Source organism: Gracilinanus agilis, chromosome 1, assembly GCF_016433145.1.
Source record: "Gracilinanus agilis isolate LMUSP501 chromosome 1, AgileGrace, whole genome shotgun sequence".
Taxonomy (NCBI): domain Eukaryota; kingdom Metazoa; phylum Chordata; class Mammalia; order Didelphimorphia; family Didelphidae; genus Gracilinanus; species Gracilinanus agilis.
The window spans coordinates 134,353,424-134,379,711 of record NC_058130.1 but is presented as its reverse complement, the minus strand read 5'-3'; the positions used below and the strand labels follow the sequence as shown (position 1 = coordinate 134,379,711).

Here is a 26,288-nt window from a genome sequence, read left to right as displayed (position 1 = left end):
AGGCAGGGTGGGCCAGGGGGCGTGCCAGGAGAGGGGCTTTGGCTGGGTTGGGCCGGACTGGGCTAGGCTCAGCTGGGGTCTGGGCGGGGCCGGGCTGGGGATGCGCTGTGCTGCGCTGGGCACTGCGCCGCCGCCGGGCTGAGGATGCTGGCGCTGCCGCGGGACTCTCGCCGCCGTCTGGGGAACAGAGCAGTCCAAGCCCGAGCCCGAGCGCAGTGAACGTCGTGCCCCGGGAACCCTAGGACCCCAGGACCTCTGACTCACGATGTCCCGGAAAAAGACCCCTAAGAGTAAAGCGGGAAGTACGCCCGCCTCTTCTCTGCCCACAGCCAAGGAAAACGGGCCGGTGGGCTCCGGAGGGGGCGGCTCTAGCCCGGGCCCTGGCCCTGCCCCCGAGGCACCGAGAAATGGGCTCCTGCTGCCAGGCCGTCCGTCCCTTAGCAGCAGCGGTGATTTCTACGACGTTGCCTTCAAGGTAAGCACCGGGATCCTAAGGGAGACAGACAGAGGGGGAGGGGGGGTACAGAACAGATCCTGCGGGGCTGGTGGACAGACGGAGCAGACCCATCGCGGCTTAAGGTGGTAGGCACAGACCATAGGCTATGAGTGTTTGGCAGAGGGGCACAGACCATGGGATGGGGGATTGGCCCAGGACCACAGATCGTGGGTTGGCAATGGTTGACACAGGGGCAAACCCTGAAGGACTGAGAGTAGTTAACAGTCACAGACCCCAAAGGGTTGGAGAAGGGGGAGGATCGAAGAAGAGCTAGGACCGTGGACCCCAGTAGTAAGACCGGCAGACTTTGTGAGCATAGGATGCAGCAGCAGGTGGCCCAGGGCACGACTCTGCTGATGGGGACCCTGGAGAAGTGTGGCACCTGGAAGCTGAGCTGGCCTGGTGTGACCTTTTCTAAGCGAACACATGCAGCCCTTTCCTAAGCTCTGGCTTTACCTCAAGCCCTGCAGGACCACAGTTTGGAGAAGGGGATCTAGAAGATTAGAAAGGGGCTTACTAGCTAGCCGAGGGCTATCAATCCCCCTCTAATTTTGACCACTGGGGTTGGGGGCAGACAAGAGAACCTTGGTGTGTTCCCTAACTCTTCAGGTTCTCTGTGATGGCCCTGGAGATGGACCCTCCCCTTTGGGCTGAAACACAAGTAGCTCAAGGCTCCCTGCCTTTCTTTCCCTTGGAGCAAGTCTGACAGTGAGGGACTTGGAAGTTCACACCAACAGATTTCATTGACTTCAAAGCTGACCTCTTTCTAGGCTCTGCTCTTTTGCCATTTCCTTAAAGAACAATTTCAGAGGCTTTCTATCTTTATTGTAATATACAAACTCCTCATCTTGGCACTGAAAGTCTGGCTCCAGCCTACCTCCCCAATTTATTTCACATAATCTCCTTTCATTGTATTTCAGCCAGACTGGCCTACTTTCTGTTCCCCCAACTCAGAGTCCCATCTTCTGCCTACATTTGAGAAAGCACAGGCTGTCTATCTGCCATGTCTGGAATGTACTCATCTCCACCTCTTAGAATCCTTAAGTTCCAGGGCATACCAGCCCCAAATTCTCAGATGTAAACTGATGCCCCTCCGCCCCAATCTCCTTCATTCCAATAAAAGGTCAGATAAACGTGAAGCTCATGAACAGGGGTAGCTAGGTAGCTCAGTGAATAGAGAGCCAGGCCTGGAGATGGGAGGTGCTGGGTTCAAATCTGGCCTCAGACATTTCCCATCTGTGTGACCCTGAGCAAGTCACTTAACCTCGGTTGCCTAGCCCTTATCTCTCTTCTACCTAAGAACTAAGATGTAGTATCAAGTCTAAGACAGAAAGTAAAGGTTTTAAGGGTGGGGGAAAGAATTCTTAGCTTCCTTCAGAACTTAATTTAGATGCTATCTCCTATAGAATGCCCTTCCTGATTATTAGTACTATTCTCTGGTTCTGCCTTGGTGATGACTACTTTCTCCCTCCTCAAATTATCCTTATTTATGCTCTTATTTATTTGTGTTAATATTGTATCACTTATCCCATATATCCTTATGTTCTTATTTATCCATGTTAATATTGTATCCTCCTTGTAAAATGTGTCTTTGTATCTCTGTTACCTATCATGACATGTTGCACATAGTAGGCATTTAATAAATACTTGATGAATTGCCATATTGAATGCAAATTGAGGAGCTGGGTTGTAACTCCTCTAATATGTGAGTGATTTCCCTACATCACCACTTCCCAGGGAATTGGCCATCTCCCTGATTAACCTGGAACAGCCCCTGGGCAAAGGGTTGACCCAGGTCACCAAGTGCTGGAGATGGAGACCTTTGGCAGCAATGAAAGGCACTTGGCCATCTGGGAGTGGTCAAGCAGACCTGGGCACCAGTCAGAACTTTTAGTCCTGAGGCTTTCCCAGAAGTTTAGCTTGGTTAAGCCTGCCCATGAAGCCCCCCAGGCTGACTGGTCAGTGAGTTGGAGAGTGGGTACTGTTAGCAGGATTTAGATATTTCTTAATCTTGACCCTGAGGCAGCCAGCCTTTCCAGAATCTGAAAAACTGGCATCTCCTTTGAGTAAGGAGAGGTCAGCTCCCTTTGAAGTCTGTTTATCCTTCTGCCCTCACTGGCTAAAGAGCAGGGCAGGGGGGAGGAAATTGAGGTTTCTGAATGGACACTTGTTCAGCATTGCTGTGGGATCCACATGGTCTAGGGCAAAGAAAGAGGATCTCTTAGTGTGGAGGCCACTAGAGTCTGGCACAGACTCTAGGCTGAGCTCTCTAGTCAGGAGGAAAACATCAACTTGTCCTACATGGACCTACCCCAACCATACATTAAGAATATATATAGGACAGCTAGGTAACCAGGCCTAGAGTTAGGAGGTCCTGGGTTCAAATCTGACTTTAGGCACTTCTTAGCTGTGTGACCCTGGGCAAGACACTTAACCTCAATTGCCTAGCCCTTGTGGCTCTTCTATCTTAGAACTGATACTGAGACAGAAGATAAGGGTTAAAAAAAAAACAAAAACAAACAACCCTACTTGGTCATTCCCTCTTTCCAATTCCTTGACCTCCCAGGGGGAAAAAATAACCTCCCAAAAGATTCTCCCTTATTTTCCTGAGCCCCCCAAGCTCATGTGACATTTTATTGTGATGAAGGGGGATTGGGGTGGTGGGGCATCAGTTTACATCTGAGAGTGGTTGGGCTGGAGGGACGAGTGGGTATGCTCAGATCATACCTCTTATGGCTAATGTTGTGTTGGGGAGTCAGATTGTAGCTCCTAAGGACAAGGGGAAAGGTTCATATCACACTTACTTGGTGTAAAGGGTAGGGTTCAAATCTCACCTCCTTAAAGTAGAAGTGTTAGGCTGCCAGAGAGGAATCAAATTCTGCATCCTGAAGGTAAAGGTGTTAGATTGGGGGAAGGGGGTGTCTGATCATTTTCCTGAAGGTGGGGCTGTTGGGCTACAGGAATGAATTAACACTTCTTGAATCCTGGGAGGGTCACTTTGGGGAGATAGGGATTCTGCCCAGATAAACACCTAGAAGGACCAGGATTGGGGAGTCAAAAGACCTGAATTCTATTCTTAGCTCTACCATTTATTTGCTGGGGAAATATCTAACTTCTCTGGGCTTTGGTTTCCATTTTTGTAAAATGGGGGCACATGTAACACTCAGGGCTATTGCGAGAATGAAGTTTAAAAAAAAAAAAGATGTAAATCCTTTGTAACCTAAAAAGTGCAACATAAACGTTAGCAATTCTTACCATCATACCTTGGGGGAAGGCTAAATAGGAGTCAGATAGGAGGCTTGGGCATTTGGGACATGGCTCTGACAAAAGGCATGTCCACCTGGGCAGGTATCATACCTTTCTCTCTCTCTCTCTCTCTCTCTCCTCTCTCTCTCCTTTTTATTTATTTGTTTGTCTTTTTTTAATATTTTTTTCCATGTTTCCATGATTCATTTTCTTTCTGTCCCCTTTTTCCTCTCCCCTCCCAGAGCTGACAAGCAATTCCACTGGGTTGTCATTCCTCTCTTAAGCTGCACTTTCCTCTTTTCTTTAAAATGAGGATAAAAACATTTGTGTTGCCTACTTCATGGGGCTGTTCAGAGGAAAATGCTTTGTAAATCTTAAGGCACTATGGGAATGTGAGTTTTATTATTAGTCATTATTTTTTAGAGGTAGCAAAGTGTGTATTAGATAGAGCTTTGGAGTTGGGAAGACCTAGTTTCAGATCTTGGCCTTGCCACTTACTGCCCTGTGTGACCTTGGGCAAGTCACTTTAACTGCACAAGCAAATCTAAGTCAATAGTCAGTTAGCAAGAACATATTTAGGGTTTGGTATGTGCCAGTCACTGTGCCAAGACTCATAGATAAGCCTACATTAGGGAAAGGAGTTTCCACACTGGGAGTTCCCAGTGCTAATGATGGGAAATGAGGACAGGTTACTTGATTCTCTGAGAAAGGGCAGATGGTAGCCATCCAGAGATAGATGGTAAGGAGAGGCTTTAGATCAGGGGTCAGCAATGTATGGCTCTCAAGCCATATCTGGCTCTTTTGAGGGCCAGATATGGCTCTTTCTGCAGGAGCCATAAAGTCAATTTTTTTTCAGGCGCTGTTACAGGAGCGCGCACTGTGAGCACTGTACAGCTCTCACGAAATTACATTTTAAAAAATGTGGCGTTTATGGCTCTCATGGCCAAAAAGGTTGCCGACCCCTGCTTTAGATTGTCTATGCCTCATCAACCCAGGACAGTCTTTTACCTGAAATTCTAAGAGTAGAGGACTCAGGGTCTTTCTTTGTGCCCCCCTTTGTGGGGAAAGCAGAGACAAGAATAATTGCTGTGCAGACTAGTACTCCTTTCTCTTTTCATGCTCCCTCCAGTATTTGGGGATGCTATGAGGAAAATGAGAGAAGAACCTGAGGAGTCTGAAGTATGTGGTGGCTCATGACAAAATGGGCCTCACTGTAACCTGCTGGGGATGAAGAAGGACCCTTGCTCATCTAGGCTGGGAACCAAGAGTCCCGGGACTGAGTCTACAGCTGCTGCCAGCAGCCTCAACAGCCCTCTTCAGGGCTGCCATGGCATTCTCCAGGGTTCTTGTTTCCTTAAGAACCCCCTAGCCTCCTGAGCCAGGGAAATTCTTCTTGCCTTTCTAGGCCTGACCATCTGCCCTTCTCTCTCCTCAGGTGATGCTGGTAGGAGACTCAGGTGTGGGGAAGACCTGTCTGCTGGTTCGATTCAAGGATGGAGCCTTCTTGGCTGGGACCTTCATTTCCACTGTGGGCATAGACTTCAGGGTAAGAGCTCCAAACACTCTTCTGGCCCCATACTTAATGACCTGCTGATAAAGAAAGAGATTGCCAGGATTAAAGGTTGAGGGGGAGGAGGCTGACAGGCTCAAAGAGTAGGGACCTGTGGGGGTTTTCCTGTCTCTGGGGCAACCTCTGGCCCTGGCAGCTAGAAGTCCCTGGAGAATGGTGTTGGAAGGGAAATGTTATGAGTGAAAGCCCTCCACAGCTCTCTCTGATCTCTCTTTCCCTGTTTTTATGTATGTGGGTGTATGTGTCTTTCTGTATGGAGGGCTGGGGGTGGGAATCTGTTTCCTGATGTCACCATGTGAAGGGCTCTGGAGTTGCTGTATTCCTGTCTTTCTGTGTGTCCCTCTTTGTGTATCTTGTCCGTGTGGGTCTAAGCTTGTGTCTGCCTGTTTGTGTGTATGTGAGCCCTCTCCTCTAGAGAAGCTAGTTTAGTCTTTAGCCGAGAGAGAGAGAGAGAGAGAGAGAGAGAGAGAGAGAGAGAGAGAGAGAGAGAGAGAGAGAGANAGAGAGAGAGAGAGAGAGAGAGAGAGAGAGAGAGAGAGAGAGAGAGAGAGAGTGTGTAGCTGTGCCTTGTGATGTGAGATATAGCATCTCACATCTCTCAATCTCTATGTGTGTCTCACTCTGCATCTGTTTCTCTGGTTACCATTTGGAGACACACAGAGCAAGGGGCTGGGTCTTGAGATCCTGGGTCTTTATGGGGAATTAAAAAAAACCCTTTCCTCTAATCCTGACAGTCCCCTCCACTTGCTCTGAAATTCCAGGTTCCAGAATTGGTTTTTAGTTTTAATTTCCTGATAAAGAATAAGGACATGTAGGCTGTCTTTCTTGCAACCTAATTACAAACATTTTTATCAGAAACTGGATCCATGGGCTCCACACAAGCAGGCTTGGGCCTCTTTTACCCTGGGGGAATGATATTTGTCTGACTCTATCCAGTGCCCCCTACACACCCAGTCTCAGGACCAGAATGATTCTTCCAGAGGCCAGGTTATGTCCTCCTGGGTGGATTCTGCCTTTCTTCAGAGAAGGTGCTATGCTCAGCTCAGCTTGGGTCCCTACAACAGGGACAGTTTCCTAATGTCTGAGCCAAAGCTGCTAACTTCAATTCAATGTAATTATCGGTAATCCTAGAGTTGTATCTTCTGGGCTTCTGCTTGGGGGGAAGGAGGCCTGTGGGAAGATTAAAAGGCTCTGTGGGGATTCACAGGCATAAAGCCATTGGGCAAACTCCTTTTCCAATAAAGGAAGATTCTGGCTTCTCAACAAGGCCCCTTCCTGCCCCTTTCCATTGCTTTTCTGGCCCCTTTCTGCCTACTTCTCAAACAGTGGATAGGGTACTAATGGAGAAGTCTGGGATAACTTGGACTTGGATACTGGAAAGGGTAGAGGGGCTAAAACAATAATGGAAAGAGACAGGAAACAGGAGAGTGGAGCAAAGAGAAAATCTCTCCATAATCATACATTACCCTGCTGTACATGCCTCCCTCCCCTCCCCACCTCCCCCAAGCAAGACTGGGAGCCCAAGAGGGAGCAATTGAGCAGTTGAACATAGCTCCAGGCCCGTTCTCTGAGTCAGAGAGCCACTCTGGCGGCAACTGTGGGGTGATCCAAATGGTCCCTAGGGTTTGGGAGATCAAAAGGCAGAACATCTGCTCTTTGGTCCAGACTCCCAGCAGGTGCTGCTTGGATCCTCCCCATTCTGTCTCCTACAGATGGCTGGCCCTGGCTGGGTTCCCTGGGGTATCAGGATGGGGCTGAAGCTAGAGGAGCAGCTCAGTAGAAGAGGTGTAAAGCTTGGGTTGGTGGGAATTGGCTCCTATTTCAAGGGCTTCTCTTCCTTTGCCTCCTTTCCCTCTCAAGGCAGATGAAAGCCAAGCTTTATCACCCCTTCACAACCCAGGAGCCTCTTTCCCCACCTTCTCCCTAGCTTGAAGTTCTCAGTAGAAGAAGGACCCATCAAGGCAAGAGATTACCAAGTTGCCTGAGGCTGTGTGAGGGCAGAGGTCTTGGTTCAATCAGCCTCTATGTCCAAAAACCCCAAGCCCTTCCTGGGCTTTGCCAACTCCACACCTCTCTTTATCTATATGGATTTTAAGTGTGGTTGCTTTTCATGGGAGCGATTGACTGACCTGGGATATCTCCGTGTAACTCTGTGTGTGCACTCATGTGAATCTAACCAGCAGAGCTAGCAGAAGACAAGCTGTTGCTCTAGCAACCCCCCCCCCCCCTTCCCAGTCCCACCTCCTCTCCCAGGTCTGGGAAGTGACTCACTAGAAGCACAGGTGCCATGTATCCCCCTTCTCCTCAAGTCCACAGCTTCCCTCCTGCTCCACTTGGTCTGGGCCTGAAAGGTGTTCCAGTCTCCTAGGGGGCACACCTGATGAATGTGTTCAGCGTCCTCAAGGTCATTTGGAGTGGCCTGATGGGCTAGTGCAATCTGAGGCTTAATGGCACCCTGTTTGGGCGTCTGCAACTGGGCAACCTTACAGTGGCAGCAGGGGGTATGGTGCTGCCACTTACCGCCTGCTCCCTGAACACTCTGTTCCCTCCAATGTGCACATTAATATTCAAACCATAATGGCATTAATCTCACTTGGCTTGTCCTTAGTCCCATAAGGTGCTGACGTGATCCACCATAATAGCCTGAGATGAACCCAGGCGCCTCTCAAATGAAGAGTATTAACAACTAAATAAATAGTGTTATTTGTAACAAACAAAACAAAATCCAACTTGTCAACAGTGCAGAGTAGGAAATGGCAGCTTGTCCCATTTTTCCCTTTGCTGGATGGAAACAGTGGAAGGAGTACTGGATTTTGAGTCAGAAGATCTAGGTTCAGATTCTGGCTCTCCCACTCACACTGGCTAGGCAACTTTGGGCACAGAAATTCACCTCTCAGACTGGGTCTGTTTCATAGTCATGAGCTCATGAATCTGGAGCTGGAAGGACCTCAGGGGCCATCTAGTTCCACCCCTTTATTTTATAGATGAGGAAAGTGAGGTTCCGGGCACTTAAGTGACTTGCCTGAGGTCATATACATAATGTAAGCTTAGAGGTGGGATTTGGATTTGGGTCTTTCATCTCAGGCGGCTTGGTGCTCAATGGACAGGGCCCCAGGCCCCAAATTCCCTAGTTCAAATCTGACCTCCCATTTGTTTGTATGTGACCCTAGGCAAGTCACCTATTCCTGTTTACCTCAGTTTCCCCATTTATAAAATGAGCTGGAGAAGGAAATGGCAAGCCCCTCCAGTATCTTTGTGAAGAAGACCCCTACATGGGATCATGAAGAGATTGACATGACTAAAGAACAATGAAGCAACACCTTCCATCTCAGGAAGCAGCCTTTGCATTGTACCATATCATTTCTTTCTTTGTGACTTAAGTGGGTTGGACTACACAGCCTCTAAGATCCTTTCCTGCTCTGACACTGTGATCCTTTGGCCTTTTGTTTTCCTGGGAATCATAGGAATTCATAGTTGGGCAGATGCCTCCGGGAAATCCCAAAGTACTTATCTTCTAATTCCTGGGAATTCCTCAAGCATTATCTATCAGTTATTATGCTACACTTCTCAGTAAGGAGGTAAGAGAAGCCAATGGATAAAGGGTTAGACTTGGAGTTAAGAAATCTTGGGGTTTGAATCCTATCTCAGACACTTACTAGCTAATCTGTGAAATGTGGATAACAGAACCTGCTTCACAGAATTGGCTTGAGGATCAGGTGAGAAGATATATGTGAAAAGAAGAGGAAGGGGACTTGGGATTTCATAGGCATCAGGAATTCCCAGATAAGGAACTTCCTCTACTAATGCAGGTAGCCATCTTATTTGCAGCTTAGAATCTTAAGGAGTTACCTTGAGCACTAAAGGGTTAAAGTTACTTATCCATCAGAGGTGGAACTTGAATGCATATCTGCCTGAAACAGGACAGTGATGTAGTGGCTAGAGCACTGGAGATGGAGTCAGGAAGATCTGTGTTAAAATCCTTACTCAGACATTCACTAGCCATGTGACCCTGGGCAAGTCATTTAATTTATCTGAACTTCAGTTTCCACATCTGCAAATTGTTGCTCAGTCATTTCAGTCATGTTTGACTCTTTATGACCCCATTTCTTGGCAAAGATATTGGAGTGGTTTGTCATTCCTTCTGAAGTTCATTTTTCAGATGAGGAAACTGAGGCAAACAGGGTTGAGTGACTTGCCATGGGTCACACAACTGGTGTCTGAGGCCTAGGTTTGAATTCAAGTCTTCCTGATTGGTGCTCTGTCCACTGCACCATCTTGCTGCCCCCATATGTAAATTGAGGACTGAAAATAGTATCTACCTTGAAGTGCCTTCCTAATGTAATATATCTCTCTACATTTATTTATGTGTTGTTGATAGAATATTAATATTGTTAATATTAATATATCAAATATTAAACATATGCTATTATCAACAATATCAATAACAATATTGTATTCCTGGTTTTCTATCCATTGCAAAGCACTTTGCAAATTTTAAAGCACTATAATTATCCGTTATTATTATTATTATTATTACTGTTTATTTGGTTGGTTAGTTGGTTGATATTTCTTGGGCTGTTCCTCTGTGTCACTGTAGTAGAACTAATTGTGCCTGGCTTGATAGCCTTTTCCCAGACAGATTGCTTAAGATGCCCCTGATCAGCCGTCAAGTTTCCTGTCTTTTCTGAGGCACTGCCAGGAGGTGGTTTCGGTGCCACATGAAATATTTGCTGGGAAGCCAGAGCTGAGGCGCCATATCTGCTCTTGCTGCCAGCCAGAAGGCCTTCCTTCTCCTGCTCTAACTCTTGCCCAGCGTCTCCTGGAGGCAGCTGTCAAAGCCCCACTGATATTAACGTGCCAAGTCTGTTCTTGAAAATGGAGTTATCGGCTACAATGGCTATAACCTGTAGGATCCGGTGGCAGGGAGTCTCAGAAACAGGGCTACTTGCTGACTTCTCTCTGCCCCAGGACAGCCTGAGGAAGGGGCAGAAGGGCCTTTGCCCTTGTCTTTCCCAAGATACTGTTCCAGAGGGGCAGAACAGTGTATCCACCAAAATGCTCCCTGTCTCTGATCTTTAAGCTCTCACAGATGTTGCAGTACCTGAATTATTGATGCCCAGCCTTTGCTGCTTTAGGCGCATGCTGTGGCGATACTTAGAGAGTGAGACTGGGAGGGAGTATGTGAAAGCTGAGGCTATGAGATGATGGACAGATACCAGGTGGTCCCTTAGCCCATGGGGTAGTTCTGAGCTCCATCCCACGACCCACACACACCATGTTCTGGCTGCTCTCCACCAACCAGTCTCTGGCACAGTTTGAAGAGTTAGCAGATGGGTTGTCCCTCAAGCCCTTAGCACCGGGCAAGGTTGGTGGTTTGTTTTCTAGAGATGATCCATGTGTGGCCAGAGTGCCACTGGGTGTACAAGTGGGAGCAGGGAACAGGGCAAGTCAGCAGCCCACTCTTAATTTCCATGGCCTGGGAAAGGAGCAGAGGAGACTGCTGAGTTATCATGTCACATTTTTAGAGATGAAAGAGGCTTTAGAAGTGATCTGGTTCAACTCTCTCATTTTATACATGAGGCCCAGAGAGAGAAAGAGCTTGCCTGACTTCAGTGGCAGAGTAAAAAGATCATGAAGGAGTTAATTAGAAAAGGCTTCCTGAAAGTGGTAAGCTTTGAATTGGTTCTTTTTTTTTTTTTTAAACCCTTGCCTCTGTCTTAGAATCAATACTGTGTATTGGTTCTAAGGTAGAAGAGCAGAAGATCAGTAAGAACTAGGCAATGGGGGTTAAGTGACTTGCCCAGGGTCACCCAGCTAGAAAGTATCCGAGGTTAGATTTGAAACTAGGACCTTCTATATCCCAGGCCTGTCTATTTGTTGAACCACCTAGATCAGTGGGTTCCCAAACTTTTTTGGCCTGCCGCCCCCTTTCCAGAAAAAAATTACTTAGTGCCCCTGGAAATTAATTTTTTTTAATTTTAATAATATTAATAGGAAAGATAAATGCACCTGTGGCCATCGCCACTCCCCTGGATCGCTGCAGCACCCACCAGGGGGCGGTGGCACCCACTTTAGGAATCACTGACCTAGATGCTCTTCACTCGTCCTTTTAACAGCTTCTAATGTAACATGATCTCAAGATTCTTCCCCATCCTGGAGACTTTTCTAGCTCTTAATTGCCAAGCCTTATCCCAGGGGTGGGACATGTACATCCTTGGTCTAACCAAGCTTTAGGGGAAGGGGAAACCCAGACGTAGGCTTCAAAGGAGCTGCAGGGTGTCTGGAAGACAAGACTCACCCATAGGAGACAATTAGAGAAGGATTAAGGGCATCTAAGTGTTCTGAGACTTCAGTGGGTGTAGATAGGAGAAGATTGGAGAGAGGACAGAACTTGAGCTGAGCTTTGAAGGACAGTCAGAAGAACTCTGAGACTGATCAAACTGAGGTCAGGACCCAGGGCAGAACAAGAAAGCTCAAGTCTCGGAAGTCAGTAGGGGTCTCCAGAATTGATTGGTTTTTACCAATTTAGTTAGTTTCTAAGGTCTACATTGTCTTCATTTTAGTGGTTTACCTTCCTCAGAGATGGACAAGGGTTTGTACCCAGGTATCTAATTGACATCTGTTGAGTCAAGGAGTGACACAGAGCCATCCATGTCCACTCAATCCCCTTGAAATTGGCTTTTTGTTCACTCTTGGTCAGCTTTATGAGGAAGCTGAAATAAAGGTCAGACTTCCACTTGGGGCTAGGATACAGAACAAAACTAACTAGATTGTACAAGGAAGGAAGGAAGGAACTCTCAATCTTGACCTCACTGGTTACATATTCTAACTAGTGAGCTCACCAAGCACGGGCAGCCCACTTGGGACAAACTCCCTCCTGTTCCAGCCCACCACAGCCACCTCTTCTATGGGTCTCCACTTACCTCATCCACTCCCTCTATATTCAGTAAATCAACATTTATTAAGCTCTTACTATGTACCAGGCACTGTGCTAAGCCCTGGGGATACGAAGAAAGACAAAAGACAGTTCCTGTCCTCAAGGAGCCCACAATTTCTAATCTTAATAAACACTAATTAAACAATAATAATGAACTTTACTATGTGCCAGGCACTGGGCTACAAAGACCAAGCCTAAGGAACTTACATTCTTCTGGGGAGCATATTAGGTGTACGAGTCAATAAATACAAAGTGATTTAGAGAGAGAGACCTAATAACTAGAGTCAGGAAAGACCTGGTGTAGGACAGACATAACACTTGAGCTGTTTTTTGAAGAAAGTTAGGGAAAAGAGGCAGCTAGGTAGGTGGTTCAGTGGATAGAGCACTGTGGAGTTGGGAGGACCAGGATTCGCATCTAGCCTTATAACTTCCTGGCTGTGTCACTCTGGGCAAGTCACTTAACCCTAATTAGCCTAGCCCTTATCATTCTTCTGCCTTGGAACTGATACTTAGTATTGATTCTAAAACAGAAGGTAAGGATTTTTTAAAAAAGAAAAAAGAAAAGAAAGCAAGCTAAGGAAACATGCAATGTAAGGTAGAGATGAGAAAAGATGGCATTGCTTGGACAGACCTAGAAGCTAGAGACGGAATAGCATGTTTGTCTGGAACAGAGAACAAAATGAACCAAAGAGTGGAAAGGGAGGTGAAAGCCAGATTGTGGAGAGCTTTAATTGCCAGGCTGAGGACTTTATATTTTATCCTGGAGTCAATAGAGAGCCACTGAAGATTTTTGAGTAGGGAAGTGTCATAATCAGATTTGGGTTTTAAGGATATCGATTTGGCAGCTGTGTGGGAGATGGATGGAAGAGGAGAGAATAATAAAGGCAGGAAAACCAGTCAGGAGACTACTCCAGTTGTCCAGCCTAAAGATGATGATGGCCTTCTAAGGCATTTTTCTTGGGAAAAACAAAGCAGGGGAGGGAAGGTCCTCAGCCTTTGTGCTGGCTCCCCTTCTTCCTTTATCTTGAGAGATCCTGGTTTGTGGGAATTCTGATTCTATGACTCCCTTCCTTTCTTAAATACTCATAGGCAAATATTTATGAAGCCCCTATTTATTATGTGCCAGGCACTGTGCTAAAAACAAATACTATCTCATTTGATAGAAGGAGAATGCCCCAGAATTATGGGCAGCTCTAGGGAAATCTGGAGGGGAAGAGGGACAAATCAGAAAGCAAGGACAGAAGAGCTCAGCAGGTTCCCTGGAAGAAGGAAGCCAGTCAGGAGTTCTTTTAAATGATGTTTCATTTCTGCTAATTGAGTCTCAATTATCCTGGGACCAATGATGGATTATGGGGTTGTCTAGTCCTGTGTTTGCTTCTCCTGTTCCTTTACCCTGGCATGTTAGCTTGACAGCAGAGAGGGCCTAAGACCCAATCTCCTTGTGTGTTCCTGGAGGTGGGAGTGGGAGTGAGAAGGGTGGCACTATATATAGAGAGCCCTGCCTGACCACGTGTCAACTGCTAGGTTTTGTGGGAGGATGGGGTTTCTTTGTTCGAGACTGAGATGCACTCTGATGGATCTGTGGAGGGAAAGGTTTAGAGACAGGGAAGTTAGGTGGGCTGATAAGAAAGCCTCCAGCTCAGACACAGGCAGAGGTGATGGGTGTGCAGAATCTAACACTATCACTCCCAGAGCCCCAAAATGCAGCCCCCACCACCACTGAAGACTCTAGGTAGCCTAGGCTCAAGCAAGGAACAGTATTTGTGTCTCTCAGTGTGCATAGGGCTCTGGCATTAGCAAGTAAAGCTCCCTTACAGTCTCTCAGCCTGCTCACTTAAGACCTCCCGTCCTTACCAGGTCCTGCCCAGAGGGGAAATTGGAAAATATTAGTGCCAAAAGTTTCAATCAGTTCTTCACCCACTAATTAACCATAATGAATTCTAATCGATTAAATCATTATAATTGGGTTTGTAACTTTCTTTTTTGTTTGTAAAAAAAAAAAAACTCTTACCTTCCATCTTAGAATCAATACTGCATATTGGTTCCAAGGAAAAAGAACAGTAAGGGTTAGACAACTGGACTTTAGTGTCTTTCCCAGGGTCACACAGTTAGGAAGTATCTGAGGCTAGATTTGAACCCAGGACCTCCTGTCTCTAGGCTTGGCTGTTAATCCACTAAGTAACCTAGCTTTCCCAAGTTTGTAACTTTCTATCCTGCCTCTGATTCTGACTTCTGAGGATAGTTGAGGCAGAAAATGGACAAGATAACCTTGACTACTTCTTCCGAAGAAGGGTTGAAATTCATAACTTCTCTTTGACAAGAACTTTCTCCTCTCCCACTTTCAGGCATGGGAAGTTCCAGTCCCTTCACCCTCTGTCCATAGTGATCAGTGTGTGCAAAGACCAGAATATCTTCAATATTCACTGGGACTTCAATGATTCTAAGACCCTTAATAGGCAAGATCTGTTGATGCTGCCATTAGCAGATTCTTTCACTACTCCCCTATTCTCTAATGAGGCCAGGCAAGTAGGACATGACCCCTGAACACTGTAAGCACTGCATAAATGTTGATTGGGTTCAATTTTTAATCAAATTGGATGGATTAACACCAGTTTTCTCCTGGTGATTATGTATGGTTTCAAATCATACAATGATACGATCTCTAAGGAATCAAAATTGTCCACAGGGCAAGAGATATGTTTAGAGAATGCTCAGAGAATTTAGGTCAAATTTTGGATGAACAGAATAAAATAATGGAGTCAGATTCAATGGAGATTTATGTTTGTGCATATTGACTTAGGAAACCACAAATTAACATTATCTATGTTGTATTATACTTTTTTTTTAAACCCTTGTACTTCGGTGTATTGTCTCATAGGTGGAAGATTGGTAAGGGTGGGCAATGGGGGTCAAGTGACTTGCCCAGGGTCACACAGCTGGGAAGTGGCTGAGGTCAAATTTGAACCTAGGACCTCCTGTCTCTAGGCCTGACTCTCACTCCACTGAGCTACCCAGCTGCCCCCTATACTTTTTATTTATTTTATTAAACATTTCCCAATTACATTTTGATCTGATTTGGGGCCATACTCAGGATGGGCTGATAATGAAGAATAATAGACGGGTAATCCATTAATGGTACCCTCCTAATAGTAAGACATCTCTACCCCCCAGCATGCTGGGTAGATCTCTTGTGGAAGATTTATGGGGGGATGTGGCCTGATTGCAATCTTTGTGACTAGGAGTTCCCATACCTATGAGATCACAGTCCCATTGAAGAAGAATGAAATAGGTATTATATGGATTATCTTAAGAATAGCAAAACGAGTCTAATTACTCAAATATACAAGGAATTAAAGCAATTGTATAAAAAATCAAGCCATTCCCCAATTGATAAATGGGCAAGAGACATGAATAGGCAATTTTCAGGTAAAGAAATCAAAAGTATCAATAAGCACATGAGAAAGTGTTCCAAATCTCTAATAATTAGAGAAATGCAAATCAAAACAACTCTGAGGTATCACCTCACACCTAGCAGATTGGCTAAAATGAAAGAAGGGGAGAGTAATGAATGTTGGAGGGGATGTGGCAAAATTGGGACATTAATGCATTGCTGGTGGAGTTGTGAACTGATCCAGCCATTCTGGCTGGCAATTTGGAATCATGCTCAAAGGGCTATAAAAGAATGCCTGCCCTTTGATCCAGCCATACCATTGTTGGGTTTGTACCCCAAAGAGATCATAGATAAACAGACTTGTATGAAAATATTTATAGCTGCGCTTTTTGTGGTGGCAACAAACTGGAAAAGGAGGGTATGTCCTTCAATTGGGGAATGGCTGAACAAATTATGGTATATGCTGGTGATGGAATACTATTGTGCTAAAAGGAATAACAAACTGGAGAAGTTCCGGGTGAACTGGAAAAACCTCCAGGAACTGATGCAGAGCGAAAGGAGCAGAGCCAAAAGAACATTGTACACAGAGACTGATATACTATGGTAAAATCGAATGTAATGGACCTCTGTACCAGCAGCAATACAAAAACCCAGGACAATTCTGAGGGATTTATGGTAAAGAAAACTACCCACATTCAGAGGAAGAACTGCAGGAGAGGAAACACATAAGAAAAGCAACTGCTTGAACGTATGGGTCGGGGTGGACATGATTGGGGATGTGGACTCGAAACTACCACACCAATGCAACTACCAACAATTTGGAAATAGGTCTTGATCAAGGACACATGACAAAACCAGTGGAAATGTGCGTCGGCCATGGGTGGGGGGAGTGCGGGGGGTGAAGGGGAAAGTAGGAGCATGAATCATGTAACCATGTTAAAAATGATTATTAATAAATGTTTAAAAAAAAAAGAATAGCAAAATGTTAATAGTGGAAGGATCCAGGGCAGCAGATAGGTGGCTTAGTGGATAAAGAGCCATATGTAAAGGGAAGTTCTGGGTTCAGATTTGGCCTCTGATACTTCCTAGCTCTGTGATACTGGGCAAGTCACAATTGCCTAGCCCTTACTGCTTTTCCATCTTGGAGTAGATACTTAGTATTGATTTTAAGACAGAAGATATGGTTTAAAAAAAAATCAGTAGAAGAGACCTCAGATATTTCATTGTTTATACAGGCCCATGATGGTAAGTACTTGCTCAAGGGTACAAGTGAGTTAAGGGGTAGAACAGGGATTAGTATTCAGGTCTCTTGACTCATAGAATGCCCTATATGCCAGGCATTGTGTTAAGTGCTTTACCAATATAATTCATTTAATCATAAGTTTAGAGTTTTTTCCCTTCACCACACTCCTATTAGATTTATTCTATTTAATATATATAACCATCTAACATAGAACATCTGACCATTGTGTGGCATGAATATAAAAAATGCGGATATCTAGGATCTGGACCATTCTGGCTTCTGAGAGACTGTGATTTCCACCATTTGTGGAGAATAGGCATGTACGGCTAGAATTACACTGACTGTGGCCTAGGCAGAAGGGGAAGAGGTCTAGGTAAACAAGATCTCTTTTAGGAACTGATTCACTCCTATGCTTACAAGAGTAGGATTGCATTAGAATCATATCTTACTTGGTCAGCTAGTGGCTCAGTGAATAGAGAGGCAGACCTGAAGATGGGAAGTCCTGGGTTCAAATGTGACCTCAAACACTTCCTGCCCATGTGACCCTAGGCAAGTCACTTAGCCCCAATTGTCTAGCCCTCTCCACTCTTCTGCCTTGGAACCAACAGTTGTTATCAATTCTAAGACAGAAGGTAAGGGTTAAAAAAAGAAAAAAGACTCATATCTACCTATTACCCATCAGATGTTTGTTGCAAATAAATATTGATGCTCTTTTAGGAGTTCTGAATTTAAAAAACAAAAAAAATTCAACAGCAACAACAACAAAACACTTTCTCTGGTTGTTCCCAAGAGGATGGTAACCGCTTACTCTTTGCCAGCTTAGCTCTCTCCCACCCAACACTAGTTACACAAAAGATAGTCTTTGATAGCAAGCAAGCACATTTATCCAAGCAAATAGTGACCAGAAATCAAGGAAGCAATGCAAATTAGAATAGAGATAGAATACACAAAAGAAAATTAGTTCTTCAACTCAAGAATGAGATAAAACTTCAACTCAATCAAAGGGAGAATGAGCTCACCAGGAAAGTTCATTCTCAGCAGTCTCTGTGGGGTACAAATTATGGGAATCAATAGACATGTTGAGGAGCCAGACCCCTCAAATCTGTGGCTCTGGGGACTTCCACTCTTCAAAAGTTTGTGCCTTCTCTCTTACCTGTCTTTTTCATTTTAAAAAATTTAGTATGTTTTATTTTTCCCAATTACATGTAATAATTTTTAACTTCATTTTCCAAAATTTTGAGTTCCGAGTTCTCTCCTTTCCTCTCCTTGACCTGTCCCTGAGACATCAAGCAACTTGATCTGGGTTAGACATGTGTGATCTTGCACAACATATGTCCACATTAGTCATGCTGTGGAGAAGACTTGTATGAAATAAAAACAAAAAAAAAACACTAAAAAAAGTGAAAATAGCATGTTTTTGTTTTTTGTTTTTTGTTTTTAAAACCCTTACCTTCCATCTTTGAGTCAATACTGTGTATTGGCTCCAAGGCAGAAGAGTGGTAAGAGTAGGCAATGGGGGTTAAGTGACTTGCCCAGGGTCACCCAGCTGGGAAGTGTCTGAGGCCAGATTTGAACCCAGGACCTAGGGTCTCTAGGCCTGGCTCTCAATCCACTGAGCTACCCAGTTGCCCCCAGTAGCATGTTTTGATTTGCATTCAGACTCCCTATCAGTTTTTTCTCTGGAGGTGAAGGGTGTTTTTCATCATGAGTCCTTTGGAATTGTCTTTGATCACTGCACTGCTGGGAATAGCTAAAGCCATTCATGGTTGTTCTACAATATTGCTGTTGCTGTGTATAATGTTCTCCTGACTCTGCTTATTTCATTTTGCATCAGTTCATGTAGATCTTTCTAGATTTTTCTGAAATCCTTCTGCTCATTATTTCTTATAGCATACTAGTATTCCATAAAAATCATATACTACAACATGTTCGGTCATTCCCCAGTGGATGGACATTGCCTCAATTTCTGATTCTTTTCGGGAACAAAAAGAGCTGCTATGTGTATTTTTGTACGAATAGGTCCTTTTCCCTTTTTAAAAAAAATTTATTTGGGATACAGACCCAGGAGTGATATTGCTGGATCAAAAGGGGGCATGCACAGTTTTATAGTCCTTTGATGCCTTTTTTTTCCTCCAAAGTCTTTCCACACTTATAGGATCTTCTCAGTCAATCAGGAGTCATACACTTAGAGCTACACAATAGACATCCCTTCCACATTGTGGGGATTAGGGTGCAGCACCCCTTATCTGGAAAATTCATGTAAAATTTTTTGGCCCTCTTTTCATACTAGAGAAGTCCAAATTGTGTTTACAGTATCTTATTGTAAATTTGGGGTTAGGGGCAGCTGGGTGGCTCAGTGGATTGAGAGCCAGACCTAGAGACCCTAGGTCCTGGGTTCAAATCTGGCCTCAGACACTTCCTAGCTGTGTGACTCTGGGCAAGTCACTTAACCCCCATTGCCTAGCACTTACACTCTTCTGCCTCGGAGCCAATACACAGTGTTGACTCCAAGACAGAAGGTCAGGGTCTAAAACAAATAAATAAATAAATGAATGAATTGGTGGTTAAATATGCATTTCTGAATTTCTAAACTTCTGTGTCATCTGCTGGTCTATCTGTAGCTTCTGTGAAACTCCCCAAAAATTCCCATTGAATTTCTTATGCTGACCCTCAATATTTCAACAGCACAATGGGTAAAGTCAAGATGTGGAAGGGATAACTGTACACAGTATCGTGTGATTGTCCTTTATGGAACTGCCTCACCTACCTGGGGATAGGGTGGTGGTATATCTAGAACCTGATTCTTAACACTATCCCTTCTCACTTTCCTCCCCTCATTAAGAGACTTCCTCATTTAAATTTAGCATTAAGGACTCTCATTTCTCATTTCTGCAACAGATCTCAACTTGAGACAGGAATCAGTCCATTTCTAAGTGCCTGTGAAGCCCCTGAGTGCCTTGTCCTATGTAATTAGGGGGAGGAAGGCACAGGAGAAGCTGACCCAGGCTCTGTCCTCTGGCAACTCAAAAGATTGAATGAGAAGAGAAGAGGAGGCTGAAGGTTAAAATGAGAGAACTAAATGCCCAAGTGTGTAACTCAGATTGAAGGCTATGGGTCTTCAGAGAGAGGGGAATTAATGTAGGCTGATGTGGTCATGAAATACTTTCTAAAGAAGGTGGGACTTGGGACAGCTAGGTGATTCTGTGAACAGAGAGCCAGGTCTGGAGACTGGACGACCTGGGTTTAAATCTGGTCTCAATCACTTCTTCTTCTTCTTTTTTAATCCCTTACCTTCCATCTTTGAGTCAATACTGTGTATAGGCTCCAAGGCAGAAGAGTGATAAGGGTAGGCAGTGGGGGTCAAGTGACTTGCCCAGGGTCACACAGCTGGGAAGTGTCTGAGGTCAGATTTGAACTTAGGACCTCCCGTCTCTAATCCAGGCTCTCAATCCACCGAGCCACCCAGCTGCCCCTTCAATCACTTTTTAGCTGTGTAACCCTAGATAAGTCTTAACCACAATTGCTTAGCCCTTGTAACCAATACTTAGTATTGATTTTAAGATAGAAGGCAAAGGTTAAAAAAAAAAAAAAAGGGAAGACTTTTGAGCCAGGCCTTGAAGGATGGATAAAGAAGAGGGAGGGGAACAGCATGAGCCAAAGCATGGAGATGGGGAATGAAGCTGAGAGGAAGCCATCCTGGTTGGAGTAGAATTTGTGCTTTGATAGGAAAGACAAGTCTAGAAAAGCACATTAGAGGCAGGCTCTTGTAGGGACCTGAGTTTAGACTTAATTCTTTAGGCATTAGGGATGAGTAGTTATTGATACCTATGCAACCCAGGGTCCTTGTGTTTGCCATTAGAGGCTCTTGAGCCACATAGAATTGTGAAAGAATACAGGCACTGTGGATGAGAGACCAGCCTTGAGAGATGCAAACTCGGCCTCTTACAAGCCCTGTGATGGTGAATGAGTCATTGGACCTTTCTAAGTCTTATTTTTTCTCATCTGGTAAATGGGGTAGTCATGCCTGCTGTGTGTGTGAGAGGGGGGATAGAGGGAGGGGAATGGAGAGGAGGGAAAGAGGAAGAGAGGGGACAGGGAGATAAAGATCCAGGAAGGAGAGGGGGGAAGAAGGAAGAAGAGAAGGAGAGGGGAAGCACAGAATTCAGTTGGCTTCTTTCCTAGCTCCTTCCCTGAGTGAGGTCTCAGTTTAGACACCTTTGGGAAACAGGGTGAATGTGAGCTGGCATAAGTGTGAACAGGAAGCCCATCTGTTTATCCATATATCTTCTCATCCCCCACCCATTCCCAGTATCAGAACTCTGGGCCTGATGGCTTTGGGAGTTTAGGATGAACCTTATCCTACCTAATACCTTAAGTGGCTTCTCCTTTCTGCCCAGAGGGAGCCTCCAGCCATGTGGGACCAAAGAGGGACCCTTAGCTGAGAGTAAACACATCTGGGGTCAGCCTGAGAGTCTCAGCCTATTCCCAGGCTGAGTAGAATTGAGGAGTGCTCCCTGGAGGCAAGAGGGCAGGCAGGAAAGAATCTTTTCTTTCCTCTCTAGGGCTTTACCATAGCTATTTTTATTTATTTTTTTATTTTTATTTTGAATATTTTCCCATAGTTACATGTTTCATGTTCTTTCCCTCTCCCCAAAGCCCCCCAGCCCCCCTTAGGCGACGCACAATTCCACTGGGTTTTACATGTATCATTGATTAAGACCTAATTCCATATTATTGATAGTTGGACTAGAGTTATCGTTTAATGTCTACATCCCCAATAGTATCCCCATCAGCCCATGTGTTCAAGCAGTTGTTTTTCTCCTGTTTTTCCTCCCACAGTTCTTCCTCTGAATGTGGCTAGTTTTCTTTTTCATAAGTCCCTCAGCCTTGCTCTGGATTCTAGCATTGCTGTATTATAGCTATTTTTAGAGAATAACAATAGCACACTAAGTTTCTATGACATCTTATCATTTAAAAAGTTCAGAGTCTCTCATGATCCTGGTAATGAACCTGCAAAGTCATCAAAGCAGGTATGGCAATCCCATTTTACAGATGAGAACACTTAGACCCAGAGAAATCAAGCTCAGATCTCCATTTGGATTCTATTCCCTGCTATTGAAGGAATTAACACAAACCCTTCATATAATTTATAATGATTTCACTGAGAAATCATGTAGGAGGGAGGGGTACTACAATGTGGAAGGGCAAAATGGCAGGATTGGATCTTGCAGAAAAGCCAAGAGAGCTATGGAGCAGGCTTCTTCTAGTGGGGGGCCCGGAATCAGGTTAGAACCTCTTCAGACTGTGTTGGCTTTGCCTCTAGAACTGAGCCCAGTATCTCTCCTGGGGGAGAGATTTTTTCTACTTTTCCAGAATAAAGTCTTGAATGTGGATGGGGTGAAAGTAAAGCTCCAGGTGAGTGGAGATGTGGCCCTGGGGCAATGGGAGCAGAGGCTGGAGGTGGGGGTGGGTGGAGACTCCCTAGGGCTCTGGGGGGGTGGGATGGTGTCTCTGGCTTGATGGCCTCTCTGGGTTTCAGATCTGGGACACTGCTGGGCAGGAGAGGTTCAGAAGTGTGACCCACGCCTATTACCGGGATGCCCATGGTGAGCTCTGGGCCCAAGGGACCTCTTAGTCCATCCCCTGAACAGCCATTCCCAAGCAAGAGAGCCGAGTGAGAGGGCTAGTTTGGATCCCCATCTACGAGGATATGCAGCAGCAGCCCTTATTCTTACAGAGTTGGAGGGTGGGGAGGGAAGTGAGGGAAAGTATGGAGCCCTAGAGCCCCCCCCTCCCCCAGGGGTGGGGATGGCCCTCAGACACCTGGGGAAAAGGGAAGGGCTGATCCTGGGCTCTCAGAATCTCAGATATCCTCATGGGGTAGTCAGGTCGCTGCTTCTGAGGTGTGTGAATAGACTAGGATGAGGTAGGCATCATGTGAGAGAGGTGTGATGGGTGACTTGACTGTGAGTCGTTCACATCCCTTTCCTTCTCCCCACAGCTCTCCTGCTGCTTTATGATGTCACTAACAGAGCATCCTTTGACAACATCCAAGTAAGTGATAGGGGAGGGGGTTTTGTGCCAGAAGCTTCCACCCCAAGGCAGGGGGAGGGACCATATGACCCCCGAGTGCCCACAAGCTCACTGAGATGAATGTGGCGAGGGCCAGGGCCAGCTGAGCTTATATTAAGACTGTGCTTGCAGCGAACCCATTCTCTTTCCCTTCTTACCCAGACCCAGCCTGCACACAGCTCTGAACAGAAGCTGCAATGGGGGTGGACTCTGCCCCCTTCCTTGACACACCCAGGCCCACCAAGGGTCAGTCAAGCAAGAGTGACAGCAAATATTATTTCAGTGTTTGCCAGGAAAGCATATGGACATATGGCGAGTGGAGTCCAGGAAACTGGGACATTGGCAATAGGAAAGAAACCTCCTAGGTAGCAGATGGAGGTGCAGTGACGGGGTCAGCCTTTTTCTCTTCCTCTCATAGAATTCAAACACCAGGTTTTTTGGAGACTCTGAGGACAGGCTGAGAATCAGAGCCTCTTTCTCAACTCCTTTGCCCACAAATTCCTCATTCTAAGTCCCATGATCTCTTTTCTATCTTTATTCTGTGTCTCCACCACCACGCCACACCTGTGATGATTTTCCCCTCCTATGTATGCCATGTCCCCCAAACCCCTTGCCTTTTTCTCCCCCCATATTGTGTCTCCCTAATCTTCAAACCAAGTCTTTTGTCTCTTAACCCTCCCCCCAACGGCCTGTGACCTTCTTCCAGCTACCATCCAGGTGACTTGAGATACGCACACCCCTTTGACTCTCACAGAGAGGGAAGATGTTAAGCCCACAAAGACAGGCTCAGAAATCTCTTTCCTGAATCTTTAAATAGGGGAGAGGGACTGGGCAGGCTCCGGACTGAGGATGAGGTACTTGGGCTCAGACAGAGTTGGGAATGGGAGGAGACATGGTCAGAGAGCTTCCTTTCTGGAACAGTGTTTCTGATCCATGTTCCTTTTTTTTTTTTTTTAAACCCTTACCATCCATCTTAGAATCAATATTGTATAATGGTTCCAAGGCAGAAGAGTGGTAAGGGCTAGGCCAGTGGTTCCCAAACTTTTTTGGCCTACTACCCTTTTCCAGAAAAAATATTACTTAGCGCCCCCTGGAAATTATGAAACTATTTATTGAACTCAGAATAGAATGTAATACAAAAAAAGTGTGGCCATCACTGCCTTCCTGTATCGCTGCAGCACCCAGCAGGGGGTGGTAGCGCCCACTTTGGGAATCACTGGGCTAGGCAATGGGGGTTAAGTGACTTGCCCAGGGACACACAGCTAGGAAGTGTCTGAGGCCAGATTTGAACCCAGGACCTCCCATCTCTAGGCCTGGCTCTCAATCCACTGAGCCACCTAGTTGCTTCCTGATCCATATTTCTAACAAATAAAAATCTCACTTAAGGGAGAGATAGAGTCAGAGATGTGATGAGAGGTGGTTGGATGGGGGCATAGTGGATCTGAGAAGGTAGGTTGCAGTGAGTCTGACAAGAAGATGGAGATTGACCAGCCTGGAATGGTCAATTCCTAACATCCTATTTTAGGAAAAGTATCGAAAAGCTGGAGAGTATCTCAAAGAGGCTTACCAGGATAGTGGTCATAATGGACATCATGCTAGATATTAATTTCTTGGAGGAGCTAGGGATGTTTCAACTGGAGAAAAAAAAGGAAGAGAGGGGAGGGAGCCCATGACTGCAGCTCTTGAAGGGCATTTGGGTGGGCGAGAATCTGATTAGACCTGTTTTTACTTGGCTTCACAGGGCAGGACTAGAAATAATGAGTGGAAGATGCACGGAGACAGGCAAATTTCAGTTCTATAAATTTCTGATCTGATTAGATCTGCCTAGAAGTGGAATTGGTTGTCTGCCTCGGGAAGCAATGAATTCCCCATCACTGGAATTTTCAAGGAGAGACTGGAGGACAATTCGTCAGGGATGTTGTTGAGGGAATTCCTGTTCATAGAGGTTGAGCTAAACGATCTCTGAGATCCCTTTAAATGGCCATATCTGGGAGCAGTGAGGTAGTTCAATAGACAGAGAGACAGGCCTAGACATGGGAGGTCCTGGGTTCAAATGTGGCCTCAGACACTTCCTCACTCTGTGTCCCTGGGCATGTCACTTGATACCCATTGCCTAGTCCTTACTGCTCCTCTGCCTTAGAACCAATCCATAATATTGATTCAAAGATGGAAGGTAAGGTTTTAAATATGTAAATAAAATTTTAAAATAAAAAATAAAATAAATGACCATATTTTGGGGAAAAAGGGCAACTACAACATCCGTCCATCTATCTTCTTCAAATGCGAAGTGGAGAACACATTCATTTCCACATTTATCTAGGGCCTAGTGTGTGTAGAGCATGGCACTAGTGACTATGGGAAGATAACAGCTTTAGAGAAGATGAGGAGCTTATTTCCCTACCAGTTAGTGGATAAAGAAACAAACAGAGTACTTGATTTGGAGTAAGAAGACCTGAGTTCAAATTCAAGGGCTCTTCTACATACTTCCTATGTATGATCTTGGACTAAGTACTCTAAGCCTAGACTAAATGAAAGAAGGGTTCTTAACATTTTTTTGTGTGTTTTGGGCAGTCTGGTGAAGCCTATGGACCCCATTTCAGAATGCTTTTAAATGTATAAAATAAAATACATGGGATTACAAAGGCAACTGGTTAGCTCAGTGGATAGAGCATTGGGCCTGGAATCAGTAAGACCTGAGTCCACATCTAGCCTCAGAAATTACTAGCTGTGTGACCTTGGATAAGTCACTTAAATCTGTTTGTCTCTGTTTCCTCACATGTAAAATAAGTTGGAAAAGGAAATGGCAAATCACTCCAGTATCTTTGCCAAGAAAAACCTGAATGGGATCACAAAGAGTAGGACATGACTGAAATGACTGAACAACAACAACTATTATTAGAATATTTTTTTAAAAAGCCAAGTTTACAGACTCCAGGTGAACAGCTGACTAGACAATCTGTAAGGTCCCTTGTAGATCTATACCTTTCCGAACCTGGAATGTAGCTAATTATACTACGGTGGGTTTTTTAACTGACCTGCCTGTGATTTCAACTGCCATGGGAGTTCTCTGTGAGGAACTTTCACTAAATAAACTCAGTGGCCCCTGGGGAACATATTATAACCTTACAAAGTTTTCTTGGGGTACTGAGAGGTTACCTCAACTTATCCAAGGCCACATATCTAGTAGATAGCAATTGAATCCAGGTTTCCCTGATTAAGAGACCAGTCTACTCAACTCACCCTCTCGGGGAAAATCAAGAGGATGGACTAGGTGTTCTCTTTAAAAACCAAAATCCTTACCTTCTATCTTAGTAGCAATACTGTGCATTTCCA

The 26,288-nt window shown here is 45.1% G+C and overlaps 1 protein-coding gene across 1 annotated transcript in view; it reads left to right on the top strand.

The window, feature by feature from the left end:
• Nucleotides 1-265: 265 nt before the first annotated feature.
• Nucleotides 266-26,288, top strand: part of RAB26 (RAB26, member RAS oncogene family) — a 30,450-nt gene continuing 4,427 nt past the window's right edge. Inside the window, exons 1-5 of the mRNA XM_044657086.1 lie at nt 266-475; nt 5,178-5,288; nt 22,257-22,298; nt 22,423-22,489; nt 22,885-22,937. Coding sequence (XP_044513021.1) covers nt 266-475; nt 5,178-5,288; nt 22,257-22,298; nt 22,423-22,489; nt 22,885-22,937 — 483 coding nt within the window. The remainder of the gene's footprint in view (nt 476-5,177; nt 5,289-22,256; nt 22,299-22,422; nt 22,490-22,884; nt 22,938-26,288) is intronic.